At 42.9% G+C, this 18,783-nt stretch overlaps 1 protein-coding gene across 5 annotated transcripts in view; it reads left to right on the forward strand.

Annotated features, from left to right (window-relative positions):
• LOC132886372 (uncharacterized) overlaps positions 1-9,888 on the forward strand; it is a 30,348-nt gene extending 20,460 nt beyond the window's left edge. For 3 of the 5 annotated variants that reach the window (XM_060920956.1, XM_060920955.1, XM_060920958.1), the window contains exons 5-6: positions 6,816-6,864; positions 7,139-9,888. In XM_060920956.1, coding sequence (XP_060776939.1) covers positions 6,839-6,864; positions 7,139-8,771 — 1,659 coding nt within the window. In that variant the 5' untranslated portion in view covers positions 6,816-6,838 and the 3' untranslated portion in view covers positions 8,772-9,888. Of the gene's footprint in view, positions 1-4,322; positions 4,362-6,080; positions 6,865-7,138 lie in introns of those variants that run through there. The other 2 variants (XM_060920957.1, XM_060920959.1) reach the window with 2 other exon arrangements.
• The last annotated feature ends 8,895 nt before the right edge of the window (positions 9,889-18,783 follow it).

Raw genomic sequence — 18,783 nt, forward strand, 5'->3', positions numbered from 1 at the left:
AGCTGTAGCGCGGCCAGCTGTGCTTCTCCCGTGAGCAGGGGGAGGAGGCGCGCCGCGCGCTGCTCCATCGGCCACCCCGAGGCTTCGGCGACTTGCTCAAAGAGCGTGATGAACGCCTCGGGGTCATCCTGCGGGCCCATCTTGGTGACAGTGAGGGGAGACGGGCCTGCAGTAGGAGCGCTGGTGGACCCCGCCGACGCGAGGAGGTGCCGGAACGCCTGTCGATCTTCTTGTTGGGCCAACACCAGGGCCTCGAACCGCTCTTCTTGCTCCTTTCGGAGGGTGAGTAGCGCCTGGTGCTGGCTTTGCTGGGCCGTGGCAAGGGCGTGGACTAGTTCAGCAAACGGGGAGGACTCCATGGGGCTGTGAGGCTGCTGTGCTCCAGTTCCCGGGTTTCGGCACCACTGTAGCGGTCAGAGCAGGTGGGTGGAGCACAGAAGTACGGCAGGACAGAACTGAGTTCCAAAAACTATTTATTGTTTCACTTTTCAGTCAAACACACTCTCAGTCATCCAGACACACATGCACACACAAGTCGTCTGGTGCGGGAGAGAGCTCACTTCCTCTGCTCTCTCTCTCCTTATATAGGGCGTGGTTGCTGGGAAGACACACAAACACAGGTTAATTGCTCTCAGGTGAAGTGATTCTGCCACTTACCTTCCCTGACTCCGCCCTCCTGTCACAGACCGGCGCTTGACCACGCCCCCACTGCCACACACTGCTATCTTCGGCATCAGCTGCACCAGCTTATCAAGATCTGGACTTGAGCAAACATCTCCATGGACTTCGGAGACTCGATGATTGTTACCATCTACAACCCCGATTCCAAAAAAGTTGGGACAAAGTACAAATTGTAAATAAAAATGGAATGCAATAATTTACAAATCTCAAAAACTGATATTGTATTCACAATAGAACATAGACAACATATCAAATGTCGAAAGTGAGACATTTTGAAATTTCCTGCCAAATATTGGCTTATTTGAAATTTCATGACAGCAACACATCTCAAAAAAGTTGGGACAGGGGCAATAAGAGGCTGGAAAAGTTAAATGTACAAAAAAGGAACAGCTGGAGGACCAAATTGCAACTCATTAGGTCAATTGGCAATAGGTCATTAACATGACTGGGTATAAAAAGAGCATCTTGGAGTGGCAGCGGCTCTCAGAAGTAAAGATGGGAAGAGGATCACCAATCCCCCTAATTCTGCGCCGACAAATAGTGGAGCAATATCAGAAAGGAGTTCGACAGTGTAAAATTGCAAAGAGTTTGAACATATCATCATCTACAGTGCACAATATCATCAAAAGATTCAGAGAATCTGGAAGAATCTCTGTGCGTAAGGGTCAAGGCCGGAAAACCATACTGGGTGCCCGTGATCTTCGGGCCCTTAGACGGCACTGCATCACATACAGGCATGCTTCTGTATTGGAAATCACAAAATGGGCTCAGGAATATTTCCAGAGAACATTATCTGTGAACACAATTCACCGTGCCATCCGCCGTTGCCAGCTAAAACTCTATAGTTCAAAGAAGAAGCCATATCTAAACGTGATCCAGAAGCGCAGACGTCTTCTCTGGGCCACGGCTCATTTAAAATGGACTGTGGCAAAGTGGAAAACTGTTCTGTGGTCAGACAAATCAAAATTTGAAGTTCTTTATGGAAATCAGGGATGCCGTGTCATTCGGACTAAAGAGGAGAAGGACGACCCAAGTTGTTATCAGCGCTCAGTTCAGAAGCCTGCATCTCTGATGGTATGGGGTTGCATTAGTGCGTGTGGCATAGGCAGCTTACACATCTGGAAAGACACCATCAATGCTGAAAGGTATATCCAGGTTCTAGAGCAACATATGCTCCCATCCAGACGACGTCTCTTTCAGGGAAGACCTTGCAGTTTCCAACATGACAGTGCCAAACCACATACTGCGTCAATTACAGCATCATGGCTGCGTAGAAGAAGGGTCCGGGTACTGAACTGGCCAGCCTGCAGTCCAGATCTTTCACCCATAGAAAACATTTGGCGCATCATAAAATGGAAGATACGACAAAAAAGACCTAAGACAATTGAGCAACTAGAATCCTACATTAGACAAGAATGGGTTAACATTCCTATCCCTAAACTTGAGCAACTTGTCTCCTCAGTCCCCAGACGTTTACAGACTGTTGTAAAGAGAAAAGGGGATGTCTCACAGTGGGAAACATGGCCTTGTCCCAACTTTTTTGAGATGTGTTGTTGTCATGAAATTTAAAATCACCTAATTTTTCTCTTTAAATGATACATTTTCTCAGTTTAAACATTTGATATGCCATCTATGTTCTATTCTGAATAAAATATGGAATTTTGAAACTTCCACATCATTGCATTCTGTTTTTATTTACAATTTGTACTTTGTCCCAACTTTTTTGGAAATGGGGTTGTACAAGCAGAAAGGAGACAAGTCTGACTGCTGCAACTACCGTGGAATTTCCTTGCTATCCATCACAGAGAAGGTCCTTGCTCGCATCACCAACTACCAGCTGAAACCCATTGCAGAAAGTACGCTCCCTAAAACACAGTGCAGCTTTTTGACCACTGGAGAGGGAGGATGAACATGATTTTCATCGTTTGTCAGCTGCAAGAAAAATATCGGGAACAACTCCAGGCGATGCATCTTGCTTTCGTAGATCTCACTAAAGCATTCAACAGTGTCTCATAACCACTCTTGTGGAAGAGCCTCAGCAGAATTGGCTGCCCTGAGTTGTTCATTAAGATCTTGAGACTTCTTCAAGATGACATGTCTGCCATGGTCCTGATGAGCAGAACAAAAACAGCAACCTTCAAGGTCAAATCTGGAATGAACCAAGGCTGTCTCACCATGCCAACCTTGTTTACTGTCTTCATCGCCACCTTTATCCACCTGTTCAGGGACAAAGTACCACCAGGGATGGACATCATGTACAGAACCAATGGAAAGCTCTTCAACCTTTCTCAGCTGAGAGCCAAGAACAAAACGTCAGCCACCTCGCTTCTGGACTTCCAGTTTGCCGAAGACAATGGCGTGTCATCTCTCATAGAGAAAGGTCTTCAAACAATCCTCAAAACCTTCCATGATACCTATACCAAGCTCGGCATTCACATCAACCTGAAGGAAATGCAAGTCTCGTACCAACCTGCTCCCCATGAGTTCAACCCAAAAGTCCCTGCTGTGAAACTGAAGGGACAACTTTTGGAGAATGTGAACCACTTCCTGTACCTTGGCTGCCACGTGTCTTCAAACGGTAACATTGATGACGAGATCCAACACCAACTTAAATGTGCTGGAACAGCTTTCGGCCGCCTGTGCTCTTATGTCTTCCAAAACCAAGACCTCTGAGACGAAACGAAGATCCACATTTACAGACCTGTCGTCATTCCAACTCTTGTGTACGGATCTGAAACCTGGACCACCTACCACTGCCACCTGAAGACCCTTGAGTGTTTCCATCTACACTGTTTGAAGAGCGTCCTTTGCATCGGCTGGGAGAACTACCATGCCAACGTCAGCATCTTGGTTGAAGTTAAACTCCTGAGCATGGAGTCCATCATCCAAAGCCAGTTGTGGTGGGATGGTGACATCATCAGAATGGAGGACAGCCAACTTCCAAAACAGGTCTTCTTCTCCCAACTCTGAGAAGGAAAGTGGTCCAGAGGAGGACAAAAGAAACAATACAAGGACTTGCTGAAACAAAACCTGAAAAGCTGCGGCACTGACTGGAACAACTGGGAAGACCAGGCTAGAAACTATCGTGCCTGGAGAGCAACCATCAAAGAAAAAGTCGAGAATTTCAAAAACCAGAGGATGAACCACATTGAGGAGAAGAGGAGGCAAAGGAAAGAACGTGCGCAAAATTTGGACCGCCTGCATTTTCCCACCACCAGCATCTGCAACAAATCCTGTGAATCAAGGATTGGACCCCTCAGCCACCTGAGAACCCACCAAGCCCGAGCTGCCAACAACTAGGAGAACATCATCCTCACTTTCGAGGGATAGCCACGACAACGACACTGCCATCTTCTCTTTGCAGTGTTTTTAAAGTTTAAAAGAAATGTAACTTATTTACATGGTTAAAAAGCTGTTTCTTCACATACATATGTGCACAACTGCAATACTATTATGCTTGTGATAAAATTCATTGTCAGCCAAAAGTTTGCACTTGACACAGGCCTACATATATTATGCATTAATGCTTCACTTTATATACTTGAATTTTTAATGTGCATGTGACTTATTTTGCCCTGAGAATAATGTTTTCCCTTTCCTGAAACTGAGACTTTGGGGGAAAAAATCTGATTTATTTCTAGACACCAGCTACCAACAAGATCATTCCTTAGAAGGACAAGGTACAATTTTGATAAATCTGTAAACACATTAGCCTCAGCTTTATTAGAAATTCAAAGATGAAAAATAAACATGCATTCCCCTTTACATTTACTGTTAGGTCTGCATGCCCATGCTGATGTCTGAGTCCATGCCCATGTTCGAATCTATGCCCATGCTGATGCCAGGGTCAATGCCCATGCTCAAGCCCATGTCCATGCTGGAGTCCATGCCTATGCCAACATCAGGGTCCATGCCTAGGCTCAGGCCCTTGTCTAGGTCTGAACCCATGTCAATGCCTGAGTCCATGTCAGTGCCTCAGCCCACGATCATGCCTGAAGCTATGCCTGAGCCTCCACCCGTATCCCCAACCCAGTACGAGTCCAAGCCTGAACCAAAGCCTCCACCTCTGTCCTCGCCCTCATTCAAGGCCTAACCAGGACCCAATCCTCTGCCTGAGCCCATGTTCTGATGCCATGTCTTCCCCGAGCCAGAGCGAAGCTTCATGCAGACTTGGTCCAGCGCCAGGTCCTCATCCCTGGGGCTGGACCAAGTCGGTTTTTAGCTCCTGGAGGGAGCTCTTTGGGGGGTGGTTCTGGCATGTCTGTGTGAGCTTGAGCTTGGCTCTCATCTACGCCTGCCACTCAGACTAATTACATGCACCTGTGATTAGAGTGCAATCGGTACGCCCTTGTAAGAAGGCTGAACTCTCACACACTTAAAGTATATGTGCAGTACATATTGTCTGTCTAGACCAAGCTTTGATTCTCTATTTCGTTCCTCTGGCTCCTGACTTTGTTCTGCTTGTTTTGACTCTGCCTTTTGCCGATCCTCTGATACTCTGTTTGCCTCATCAACACCATAACTGATATTTATCCTTCACCCTTTTCATGGTCATGGACTGAAAGTGCTGGGCTTTGATTTTATTAAGAAAATGTGGTGCAAGCCAAAAAAAAAAAGCCATCTGTATGTATGATGTCTTTTGTTGAAAATTGCCTGTACTTGTGCATCATTGACATAAGGGCAATATCTTGGGATTTATAGAATGCATCAAGACTTGGCTCAGCTCTTGAATGGAGTCTCCAGAAACCAGGCATGGACTTTTCCCTGAGGTGCCGAGAAGTGTATTTCTCTAATAACTGAAACACTTTCTCTGGTCCCCTTTTAAAAAATAGAGAGAACTTTCCACAGACAATGTCCCCAGTCTTTGTGAAACATTGAGGCATGTCATCCACACAACAGCAACCTTGTCCACTGCCTTCAGCATGTCTTGCTGAATCTCATCCGCTCCTCAGCCTTGAAGGTTTCTTAGCCCCAGAGCAACCTCACCCACAAGGATGAACTCCAAAACAGCAAAGATTTCTGTCTCCTGAAGAGAGGACATGTCCAGTGGGTTCAGGAGTTTCCTCCAAGTGCTCCTTCCATCTCACAACGGTATCCTTTGGAGAGGTCAACATCCTCCTGCACTTGCTTAGCAAAGATTGCACATGGTCTCATCTCCCCTTCCTGAGGCACCAAATGGTTTGGCAGAGCATATTTTGGGCCACCCAAAAGTCTTTTTTTTCCCATGGCCTCCCAAAACTCTATCCCATAAAATTTTGCAGCTGCTTCTGCAAAATTTTTCTGCCTCTTCTGTACCTCTCAGTTGAATCAGGAGTCTCATTACTCAGAAAGCCTCCTTCTTTAATTTGATAGCTTCCCTTAGCCCTGGTGTCCACCAACGCATCCCTGGGCACCTCCAGCCAGTTCGGCAGCCAGAAGCTTCTTGTAGCGCCCTCTGTGATTGAGGACTTGAATATGGTCCAAACAGACTTAATGTCCCTGATCTCACACAGTTTGTTGTTCACTGAAGTGTCTACCACATTCTCCAAAGTAGCCTGGAAAGCTTTCCTGGGGGAAATCTGGCTGGTGCCCTGGACAACGAATACAACTCTCTCTTCTCTTTGCTCCCATGTTCAAAACATATTGCTGAAGATCAAGTCTGTTAATCTCAAAATTGATCATTGACCTTTTGGCAAAAAGTAATATTTGGGAACAGTGATGTGTAAAGCAAGTGCTGAAGTGTGCCAGTGTTCTCACATTACGATCGTATTTCATATAGTTAGGCGCTGACTCTGTAACTGCGGTTTAACCCGGGCCAAAAATATTAAGTGGAAATGTCAGAATCCCATTCAAGAGATAAACAGACCATGTTCACATCACTTTTATTTGGGTATATTGTAGTAGTTGTTTTATTATTAGTTACTGTTAATGTCACTGTGTGTAACTTATAAATTAAACTTCATCAAAGGTATAGATGTACATGAAATAGATGTATACGTGGTTCACTCCTGTCTGCGGTTTTGACTATCTATGTTAGGTCTTGGGACGTGTCCCCTGTGGATGTGACGGTCCCACTGTGCATGTTTTATTATTTTACCTATAACTGTACCAATAACTGATCGGTCAAAATGTTTTTTCTCTTTCCTCACATTTAGACACTTGTATAGCACAAGCAGTCATGGAAGATGGTCAACAGTTGTCTTGGTAAGGTTCCATCTGACAGAACTACATTATCCCCATTATAGCTTCAGTCTTTAATCAAAAAAGCAGGCAAGCAAACAAAAACTCTAATGTTGAATTCAAACAAGAGAAATGTGTTCCCAAAACGTTTACTTCATATCCAAAAGTGTCTTTTTTTCAAGATTGTGTGTTTGTTTCAGTTGTAGATAATTAATGATATCTGTACCATTTTTATCTGTCTATGTTGAGCTTTAATAATTAACTTGAAATTAATGCACTATACATGACCTAATTTTAGGAGCTCCTCAAGAAAGGAACAACAACGTAAATATATGAAGAATAGCCGAAACGGATTCCTCACAAGATATATACTAAATCCGTGGATTCTTTTTGATGGTGAAAGACTGAAGAAAGTGGGATTCGGAGAAAAAGATGAGAGCAAACCTCATAAAACCATAATCATGGTTGGAGAAACGGGAGTGGGGAAGTCGACTCTCGTCAATGCCATGGTCAACTATATGCTGGGTGTGGACAGTACAGACAGAATTTGGTTTGAAATCATCGAGACAAAAACGGACCAAAGTGATTCTCAGACAAATGTAGTCACAGTGTATGACATCTTTACTGAACACAGCCCATTCTCTCTGACCGTCATCGACACGCCTGGATTTGGAAAAACGGAAGGTAGAAAGGAGGATTTAAAAGTTTCTGATGGTTTACTTGAGTTATTTCATTCCAGCAGCTGGGTTCATGAAATTGATGCAGTGTGCCTTGTGGTGTCATCAAGCACTGTTCGACTCACTGAAAAACAGCAGAATGTTTTTAATGCCGTTCTCTCATTGTTCGGCAACGATGTGAAGAAAAACTTGGTTGTGTTCATCACACGCGCCCCAACAAAGTCTACAAATTCCTTAAAGGCCATTAAAGATGCCAAAATACCATGTGCTCAGACTGATGAGGAGGAGCCTGTGCATTTCAGGTTTGACAACTGCCACTGTGAAAACTTTTATGCGAAATATGACCATGAAGAGGAAAATGAACAACTGTTACAGGGTTTTCAGGCAGCATGGAATCTGTTCAACACAAGCATGAAGAAATTTTTGCATTTTCTAAATGGGAGCAAACCTGTGAGTTGGAAAAATACGGAAAACGTGCTGACATATTGCAGGCAACAAGTAGACCACATCAGCAGTTTAAGGAAACAAGTCAAAGCAATGCAGCTCAAGAAAATGAAGCTTGATCAGGTAAATGAAGCTCTGCAGCAGCATGAAGAGAAAAGGAAAACTGTTAACTTTGAATATGAAATGGATGAAGTCTACAAAGAAAAAGTACCAATTGATCCGTCAACGAGTTCGAGCAAAGAGGCGACTTGCTGCAGTGTGTGTGAGGAGAACTGTCATTACCCAGGATGCTGGTGGGTCAGAGATCTTTCATGGTGTAGTGCCATGTCAAAGGGCAAGTGCACAGTGTGTACTGGAAGGTGTGACTACACTGACCATGTTAAAGAAGCGAAAATCTATGTGAGGAAAACAAGGAAGGTCAAGAAGATTCAGGAAGATCTGAAAAAGAAATACAAGACAGAGTCTGAGGAGAAAAAGAGATGGATAACCCAGCTTGAGAAAGAAATGGCAGAACAAGTAAAAGAAATAACCAGACTGGTGGATGAATGTCATCAGTGTATGCACTTCCTGAAGAAGATCGCCTTAAAGACTGATGCTGTGTCCACACTTCAGGATCTGGACTTCCTGATTCAGGAAGCAAAAGAAACTCAACGTCCAGAAATATTGAAGAAACTGAAAGAGCTGAAGAAAAGGGCTGAGGAGGAGTCCAAACATGCAGAACACTGGACAACCAAACAAACCAACCCCAAAACATACAAAATGGATGTGATGCACGAGAGGATCTTTTATACGTTACATACAAATGATTGAAAAGGAAAATCATCCGATAATATTTTCATCAGTCCTGTTTGATTGCTTGCTCTATAAATTATCAAAGAAAATTATTTTCAATCACAATCCTTCAGTGTGGTTATGTGAGCCAGTCCATCCTTGATTTGGGTTTGATGCTAACATTGAAATAATCATCTGGTGGATGAACATGTCACCTTCCAGTCACGTGAAATAAAATGATCAACAGAAGAAGTGAAGGTGTGTGAGGTCCATCAAGTCCCTGTCCTCTCAAAAAAAAAAAATGGCTGAATGGAAACAGAAATGAAACATCCCCAGAGCAGACCTGCAAGTGAATCAATGAAATCAAAAACCTTCAAGGTTCCATGCCCCATTAGGGTGCTCCAAGAAGGAAAAGAATGAAGCCATATATAGAAGGAAAAAATGAGGTACAGTTCCTGATAAATGGATTGTGAAATCGACAATACACACATTGAATGTCTCCATCTTTGTCCTCCAGAGGAAAAGTGGCTCACTCCCCAAAACCATGGAATCTAACTTCTCCAGGAAAATGGATACAGAATCCCAACAGACCTGACTGCTTTCACAAGAAGAATTTTTCTCTCATGTTTTGTAGGTGATCCAACAGGAAGTGGCTGGTTATCAGAATGTATCCACTTTAAAAAATAGTGTCATCTGTACTTTACAAGCTTCCAAGTTTAAGTATAATGTCTCTTAGAAAAACACTGAGTGATAGGATGCACTTTTTTTAACCTCTCAACCAATCAAGTCACAATTTGGTGGACAAGCAACAGAAAAACATGGAGGACAAAAACAGTGTTGTGAGTGAGTGAATAAGAGGAGCTTTATGACATGTCGAGTGGAAAATATTCCAAATGCAACTGTAAAAAATTAGCACAGTGGTTTTGACATCTCCCTGTGGGACATCCGTCACCTTCACCCAGCACAAAGGACCTTGGGGTGGTGTTCGACAGTCTCCTTTTCGGTGAACATCACTGCAGTGACCCAGACATGTAGATTTCTACTTTACAACATCCAAAAGATCTGCCCCTTCCTCACCACCTACTCTACTCTACTCAGCTCCTGATCCAAGCACCGCTTGGACTACTGCAACTCTCTCCTTGCTGGCTTCCCAGTACACTGTAAAAAAAAAATAGTTGAGAATACTTGAAATTTCAAGGCAACAGTCTGCATTAAGAATTTTATGTTTTGCCAATGATGTGCCCATGATAATCCAAACTATGATAAAACTGTTATCTTTATTAAGAATTCTTAATTAAGTCAATTTCCAATTCCTCATTCTGCCAACATAGATTTCTCTTTTTGCTGAACAGTGGCATTCACAGTAGTGCAAAAAGGCAATTGAGGTTATCACAATTTTTTTTTTTAGATTTTTTGGGGGCTTTTTTCACCTCTATTGGATAGGACAGTGTAGAGACAGGAAATGAGCGGGAGAGAGAGAGACGGGGAGGGATCGGGAAATTACCTTGAGAGCCCCTGAGGTTATCACAATTTATCATTAAACTATACATGCCTTTTTTCATTGTTCTACACAATTACAAAACTTCAATATTGAAATAAAGTTTTTAAAACCCACATCGTGGGTATGGCATCGTGGCTCAGGTGGATAAGGCGCCATGCCATAAATCCAGGGACCCGGGTTCGATTCCGACCTGAGGTCGTTTCCCGATCCCTCCCCGTCCCTCTCTCCCACTCATTTCCTGTCTCTACACTGTCCTATCCAAATAAAGGTGAAAAAAGCCCCCCAAAAAAGTCTGATAACCTCAATTGCCTTTTTGTACTACTGTGAATGCCACTGTTCAGCAAAAAGATAAATCTATGTTCGCAGAATGAGGAATTGAAAATTGACTTAATTAAGAATTCTTAATAAAGATAACAGTTTTATCATAGTTTGGATTATCATGGGCACATCATTGGCAAAACATAAAATTCTTAATGCAGACTGTTGCCTTGAAATTTCAAGTATTCTCAACTATTCTTTTTTTACAGTGTATCTGTCACCAGACCCCTGCAGCTCATCCAGAATGCTGCAGCCCACCTGGTCTACAACCTTCCTGGTTCATCCCATGTCACCTCTCTTGCTTGCCGCCCTTCATTGGCTGCCCATCGCAGTTCGCATCAAATTTAAGATGTTGGTGCTTGCTTACCAGGCAGTCAAGGGGTCAGTCCAGCATTCCTCCAGAGGCTGATCCACCCCTACACGCCAGCAAGATCCTTACGTTCCACAACTACTGGTCGTCTGGCCCCTTCTCTCCGTTCCTGCCCAGCCTGCTCTAGACTGCTGTCTGTCCTGGTTCCCCATTAGTGGAATGACCTTCCCATTGAGGTCAGAACTGCTGACTCTCTGACCACCTTCAAGCGCAGACTGAAGACTCGCCTCTTCAGGCTGCACCTCTCCCCTGCTTCCCTGCCTACTGTGTAATCACATACTGTAGCTGCCTTGACCAACCAGCCCAGGCTGTGTACTGTCTCGCCTGCTCATAATAACTTGGTGTAAGCCGTTGGGGTTTTATTTTTCTCAATTTAGTTGTACTTTGTGAGTTCATTTGTATGGTTGGCTTGTTTTCCTTGGCTGTTTGCTGATAGTGTAATATTCTGTTGAAGTAACAAAGTCACTTGTTCAGTTGGCACTCGAACTTTCTTGTCTTGAAGTTTAGTACTTCTTGTGCTTGATTTTTACACTTGTTGTATGTCACTCTTGATAAGAGCATCTGCTAAATGTCTGGAATGTAATATTTTGGGGAAATTTAACCGCAGTTGCATTCAGTCAGGTCACACAAGCAGCTCAGATTCTCTTGATTTTCTGCCTTCATCAGTTCTGACAGCTGGTGAACACTGATGCAACCAGCTTATTGTAGGTTTTTTTCATTTTTTATGTTTTTCCCCCAAACAGATTTTTTTGTTTTTCAATTGAATTGTACAGGTTATAGGTCACATTCAAGGTGGGAAAAGTTTTGAAATTATTTGTCGTGCTTTTTTTTTAACATCAGAAAAACCTATCATTTTAATGGGGTGTGTATACTTTATATATCCCCTGTAATCTGCATGTCTTTGGGCTGTGGGAAGAATATATTTTTCAACTGCTTCTGGTGTGCATTATGTTTAATTATGGTACAGTCAGTAATATTGGCAATTAAAATACTGAAGTAAATATTGATCAAATGTTTTGGGGTTTTTGAACAGTTTTGAGGCTGGAAATCATCAGTTCTATCTGGGAACATTGTTCATGAGCAGAACACAGAAGGATTCCTGATTTAACTTGTTTCCCCCTCTTTGACAGCCTTTCGGGAACCGCTTGTTGCAGCTGCCTCTATGATTGAGGGATATTACCAACCTCAGTGTACACAGGAGCAGTTCATTCAGAGGTTAAATTAGCTTCCTGTAAAGCTTTTTCCATTTGCTCCCATGAGAACCTGAAAGACTCTCCTGGGTTTACCTGAGAAATCTGAGCTGCACCCTGTGTGATGAAACCAGCTCACCAGCAAGTAGAGAACACTTGACTGATCTGCGTCTCTTGTGACTCGAGTGTCAAAAACAAACGGTCTCATGTCTGATGATGATCACAAAATCAAACATTGTCCTTCGACAGAAGGTTCTTGGTATCAGGGACATTTTGAATCCACTGCTCAGGTTCAGATCCCCCAACTCCACCCTCACCACCACCAGATACATAACCAACAGAGGGGTCACACTAACCCTTATTCAGACAGTGTACACTTGGTGCACTTTGGGGTTTTTTTTCTTATATATTTCTAAAGCTGTTAATGAGATAACAGTGAATAATACATATGTTTTGCTTCTCTGATAGCTTTGTAGTTGTAATATGTTCATGATGAAAGGTGGAAAACTTATCCATTGCTCCTGTGTTTGGGCTCTTGAGTAATTTAAGCATGCTATGACGTTCTACAGGTTTCCCAGTGTGGAAAGATACAGAACACGTTTTTACTCAAGTAAATTTAACAACAAATTATAGTTGGTTTCTAAACTGTAAATCAAGAACTACTCATCTCAACTTTGTCATTTTTCCATATAGGTAGGATACAGAAGATCGTTTTCTTACAGACCAAAGTCCATAGATAGTACAAACAATAAATCACGATAAAACAGTAAACATTAAATATTGCAAGAGCTGGTAAAGAGCTGCGCAAACATCACATAACACAACATAAAATAACTGAATTTATCATACACAACTTGACATAACTCAGCCTCACATACATGTGTACACAGTATGTCATCACACAACATAACTCGGCCAAATGTAACGTAACAAAACACAACATGAAGCATCATAATATAAAATTAATTGCATAAATAATGCAGCCAAAAGACAGTGTGACATCGGGTAAACAGCAGCAGAACGATGAAAGCAGATGTGATGAAGCAGAGAATAAAGTGCCAGTGCACAGGGTGGTCAGCCGACCCTCTCCGGAAATCAACAATAATCTCTTTTGTCTCAACCTCACTAATGTGGTGCTGAGTTTCAAAGCATGCGCAGAAGTCATTTAACATGTCAGGGAAGTGAGTGTCACTGTTGTTGGCATGTGGTGTGATTTTGGTTCCAAGGTTGTCGTTGCCAGGGGTGGTGGTGGGGACAAGCTCCCACTGCCTATAAAGTGCTCCCACATGGCATGTGCCTCAAATAGCCCCTGACAACCAAGTCCAACTCCTGGCCTGCTCGTGCAGCTGAGTTTCTAAACCCGGCGGAGATGCTTCTGCTGACAGAGCAAGGGACGAGGGCACCTGAAAACCAGTTGCTTCAGGTAGGTGGAGCTCATCAGCCTGGGAAGGTAGTCCATAGGAGAAGATAAACTCTGATTCCAAACCTCCACTGCCTTGCGGCCATATCCAGTCATGGAAAAGTCTTCAGGACTAAACCTCGAGGAAAAATCTGGAGCGGGGCCCCTAAGGCAGTTGGATCATCAACACTGATGACCTTCCGGCAGCTCCTGCAGCCAAGCTGATGCCAAACATATTGCTCTGCTCACCTTTGGACCACATCGGTGAGGTTGAGAGGGGGATTCTGTTGACTGGGCACCTCAGGATCTCCATACACTTTGCCAAGGCATGTGTCCTGGCATGCATGGTGTGATTTTATAGTCTGTTAGGGCTTCAATACCCTGCCACATGTGTCTCGGTTCCTTAGTATCACAGAAGTGGTTATTAATCTTCTGTGCATACTAGAAATTTGCTTTACTGGTGACCTTGGAAAGCTAAGATGGCGCCACGGACGGCTGCCTCGGGACTTCGCTCTCTCATACTTTCTATGTTTTGTGTAATTGTTGTGTTAATTCTTCTCCGTGCTTTCACAGAAAGCTGCTGTGCTGAGGTTTTTTAAATGTTTCCACATAGTGCTCCTGATAGGAGCATAATGCGGAGGTGTTTTTTTCCTCTCATTTCGCATTTCTCTGCCTCTCCTCCCCTGAGCTTTCCTGCTTCTGCTCTGCTGACTCGTCTTGTCTGAGAGACCCTTTCTGCATTGTTCTTCAAATCAAAATTCATGGATTTGATAAACTGGTCTCTTCACGCAATTGACACAATCTTCTCGACAAGAAGCCTGGGTTCGGGGGAACCAGCCTGTCCTGCCGGAACGTTCGCAGCTGGATATACGATGGACGTGTGGGAGAGGTGGCGTGTCGTGTGCCTGGCAGTTCTTTCTGTGGAGGACATTGAGAATAATTCCCTATTCGGAACCATGATCACAGGACTTTTGCTGATTGGACTAGGCATTGCCCTGGTGTATCAAGGAAATCAGAAAACGGTGACAGCTGTTCAAAGCCCCATAAAGCTGCCCGACATGACTGAAGTGGTGGGCAGAGCTGTTGGCACTTAGACTGTGGCTATTCAGAACTTTTAGCCACTCTGTGGATTCATCTAGGAGAAGTTGATGGCTTTGCAGAGAGAAATGGTTTTTAGGGACCAGAATGGATGAGTGGGGTAGTCTGCCATGTCTACCCTTTTCAAGCCTAAACAAATTCCAATCTTATCTTCGGCTCTCTCAGCCAGCACTGCCTTGGTCAAGGTCATTGCTGGAGCAACAATCTTCGCCTGAAGATCACTGCAGTTAGACTCTCTCTCTGTATTCCCTATTATTCCTGACTATTACCATTCCTTTGTTTTGTTTGTTTGTTTTTGTGTATACGCTTTTATCTGTGTTGTACTATGAAAGCTAAGTGGTACTGGAGTCAAATTCCTCATGTGTTCGCATACCTGGCAATAAAAGTGTTTCTGTTTCTGATTCTAAGCCCTTACTGACCTGAGAGGCCCTTCCTCTTCCAACTTGAAGGTAGTGTCTCTTGCTCTTAACAGGTTGGCATGGTTGAAATCCCCAGCAACAATGAAAAAGCCATTGGGTGGGCCATTTGTTGCTCACTGATGGTATCGTTGAGCTCACGCTTGGTCTTTGTTAGGATTAGCACTGGCATTAGCACTGGGAGGGATGTACACTGCTCCTACTATAATAGTGGTGAATTCCCATCGTAGATAAAACGGCCGGCATTTCACCACTAAAAACACTCTCTGTGGTGAGCAATGAGTAGCGACTGTCAATGCATTAAAACACCACTCATTGTTGGTATAAACATACAATCCACCACCATGACTCTTACTGGAGGTCTCAATGTTCCTTTCCGCATGGAACGATGTTAGCCCCTGTAGCTGGATAGCTTTGTCGGGGATGTTGTTCTGCAGCCATGTTTCCATGAAGATAAGTACACAGCAGTTCCTTGTTTCAGACTGGGTGGTCAAAGTCTCAGGTGGTCCATTTTATTGTCCAGAGAACACACATTAGCTAGTGGTACTAATGGGAGAGGTGATTGGCTAGAGTTAGCCTTTTGACTCCAGCAGACACCCACTCATTTGCCTCACTTCCGGTTCCTCTCGCTCTGCTTGTGGTGCCTCCTTACCTGCGTAGCTGAAACAGGCAGCACAGTGTTGAACCTTTGTCCACGTCGTAGTCCGAGGCCACATAGCTTCTCTCTTTGTGATGTCGGTATTACAAAGCTGCTCTTTGAGCCCAAAACTATCAGGGTTACTGGCTGTAACTATGAGAGAGACTGACTGTCTTCGACAGACAATAACACAGCACCATTAGCTGGAGCCACAGAAGCTGCTTTGTCCATGCACGATGCTATTTTGAATTTGGTCTGAAATTGTCTTTTTGTCATAAGATTGAAACTGATGAACACAACTGCACACCACTACACAACGATGAGTTAGATTTACAATGAACTTACAAAGTTATTCACAGTTTGCTTTAACTACTCACAAACGCACTGAGTTTCCTTTCACGTTACATCTTCAGCAGAGATTTCCTGTAAATCACCTGAACCTTGAATAAACTCTGGCCTGTATGGGTGTCTCTTGGAAGGTGATAAACAACCACATTCTACAATCATAATTATCTTGACTATGTTTATTAATCACTCTGGTATTAATTGTTGAGTCGAGACTGGGAATATATCGATAATTCCCTTAAATCACCTAATTCTAACAGAGGGGATGTTATAATTACATAACTTGTGAGTTTGTGTTTTGCATGAAGAGACTGAAAAGCAGAAACATTATGTTCAGCTATGTTTGAAAATATTTAGATTTTATGAAGATTTATGGGTTGGATATTCTGCTGTTTCATCACAAAGTGTTATACTGGCACTGAAAAGTTACACAGAACTGCTTCTGGAAAAATAAAAATCCTTTATTCTTTGTTCTTAATATGAATTTGAATTTTTGTGAGCTATGTATGTGATGAGAAGTGTGTTTGGATATTTGAATGAAACAAAACTGCATGCATGTAGAGCATTTAATTATTAGATTATTTCTATGCTGTCTTCAAGTTTTACTTTTTGCTTGAAATATATGTTCACATTTGAATCGCTTTATTTTGCTGTAACAAAGTTTTTTTATGGAATTAGACATGAGCAAAAACAACTTGCTGCTTCTTTGTAGATACATCATTGCAGAATGTCAGCGTTCTTCTCTTGGGTAAGGATTCATTTCACTGTACACCCCATGACTTTGGATTGACCTAAAATCAAAGAATAACCAAAAATATATGGTTGCAAAATGGCATCAACCACACAGTTCAGAAAATATAATGACTCTATGCACCAACAATGTTTTGTGTAGGATTGAAGACTTGAACGCCTCCATCAAAAAATAACGACAACCCCAAAATGTTTACTTCATATCCAAAAGTCTTTTTTTCAAGATTGTGTGTGTTTGTTTCAGTTGTAGATAATTAATGATATCTGTACCATTTTTATCTGTCGATGATGAGCTTTAATAATTAACTTGGAATTAATGCACTATACATGACCTAATTTTAGGAGCTCCTCAAGAACGGAACAACAACGTAAATATATGAAGGATAGCCGAAACAGATTCCTCAAAAGATATATACTAAACCCATGGACTCTTCTTGATGGTGAAAGACTGAAGAAAGTGGGATTTGGAGAAAAAGATGAGAGCAAACCTCATAAAACCATAATCATGGTTGGAGAAACAGGAGTGGGGAAGTCGACTCTCGTCAATGCCATGGTCAACTATATGCTGGGTGTGGACAGTCCAGACAGAATTTGGTTTGAAATCATGGAGACAAAAAAGGACCCAAGTGATTCTCAGACAAATGTAGTCACAGTGTATGACATCTTTACTGAACACAGCCCGTTCTCTCTGACCGTAATCGACACGCCTGGATTTGGAAAAACGGAAGGTAGAAAGCAGAGGTGGAAAAACTGGATTGACAAAGTAAAAATCCTGCTTAGGTTTTCCTTCTGCCTGTGCTCTTAACACAGGTGATTTCACCAATTAGCTCATCAACCTGGCTTAGGGGATGTGGTAATTAGGATCAGCTGGTTCATTGAACTGGCTGGAGCAAAAATGTGGCAGGGTTTTTACTTTCTGCACCCGGGTTTTTCCACCTCTGGTAGAAAGGAGGATTTAAAAGTTTCTGATGGTTTACTTGAGTTATTTCATTCCAGCAGCTGGGTTCATGAAATTGATGCAGTGTGCCTTGTGGTGTCATCAAGCACTGTTCGACTCACTGAAAAACAGCAGAATGTTTTTAATGCCGTTCTCTCATTGTTCGGCAATGATGTGAAGAAAAACTTGGTTGTGTTCATCACACGCGCCCCAACAAAGTCTACAAATTCCTTAAAGGCCATTAAAGATGCCAAAATACCATGTGCTCAGACTGATGAGGAGGAGCCTGTGCATTTCAGGTTTGACAGCTGTCACTGTGAAAACTTTTATGCGAAATATGACCATGAAGAGGAAAATGAACAACTGTTACAGGGTTTTCAGGCAGCATGGAATCTGTTCAACACAAGCATGAAGAAATTTTTGCATTTTCTAAATGGGAGCAAACCTGTGAGTTGGAAAAATACGGAAAACGTGCTGACATATTGCAGGCAACGAGTAGACCACATCAGCAGTTTAAGGAAACAAGTCAAAGCAATGCAGCTCAAGAAAATGAAGCTTGATCAGGTAAATGAAGCTCTGCAGCAGCATGAAGAGAAAAGGAAAACTGTTAACTTTGAATATGAAATGGATGAAGTCTACAAAGAAAAAGTACCAATTGATCCGTCAACGAGTTCGAGCAAAGAGGCGACTTGCTGCAGTGTGTGTGAGGAGAACTGTCATTACCCAGGATGCTGGTGGGCCAGAGATCTTTCATGGTGTAGTGCCATGTCAAAGGGCAAGTGCACAGTGTGTACTGGAAGGTGTGACTACACTGACCATGTTAAAGAAGCAAAAATCTATGTGAGGAAAACAAGGAAGGTCAAGAAGATTCAGGAAGATCTGAAAAAGAAATATGAGATGGAGTCTGAGGAGAAAAAGAGATGGATAACCCAGCTTGAGAAAGAAATGGCAGAACAAGAAAAAGAAATAACCAGACTGGTGGATGAATGTCATCAGTGTATGCACTTCCTGAAGAAGATCGCCTTAAAGACTGATGCTGTGTCCACACTTCAGGATCTGGACTTCCTGATTCAGGAAGCAAAAGAAACTC

The sequence above is a fragment of the Neoarius graeffei genome, chromosome 5, assembly GCF_027579695.1.
Source record: "Neoarius graeffei isolate fNeoGra1 chromosome 5, fNeoGra1.pri, whole genome shotgun sequence".
Classification (NCBI taxonomy): Eukaryota; Metazoa; Chordata; class Actinopteri; order Siluriformes; family Ariidae; genus Neoarius; species Neoarius graeffei.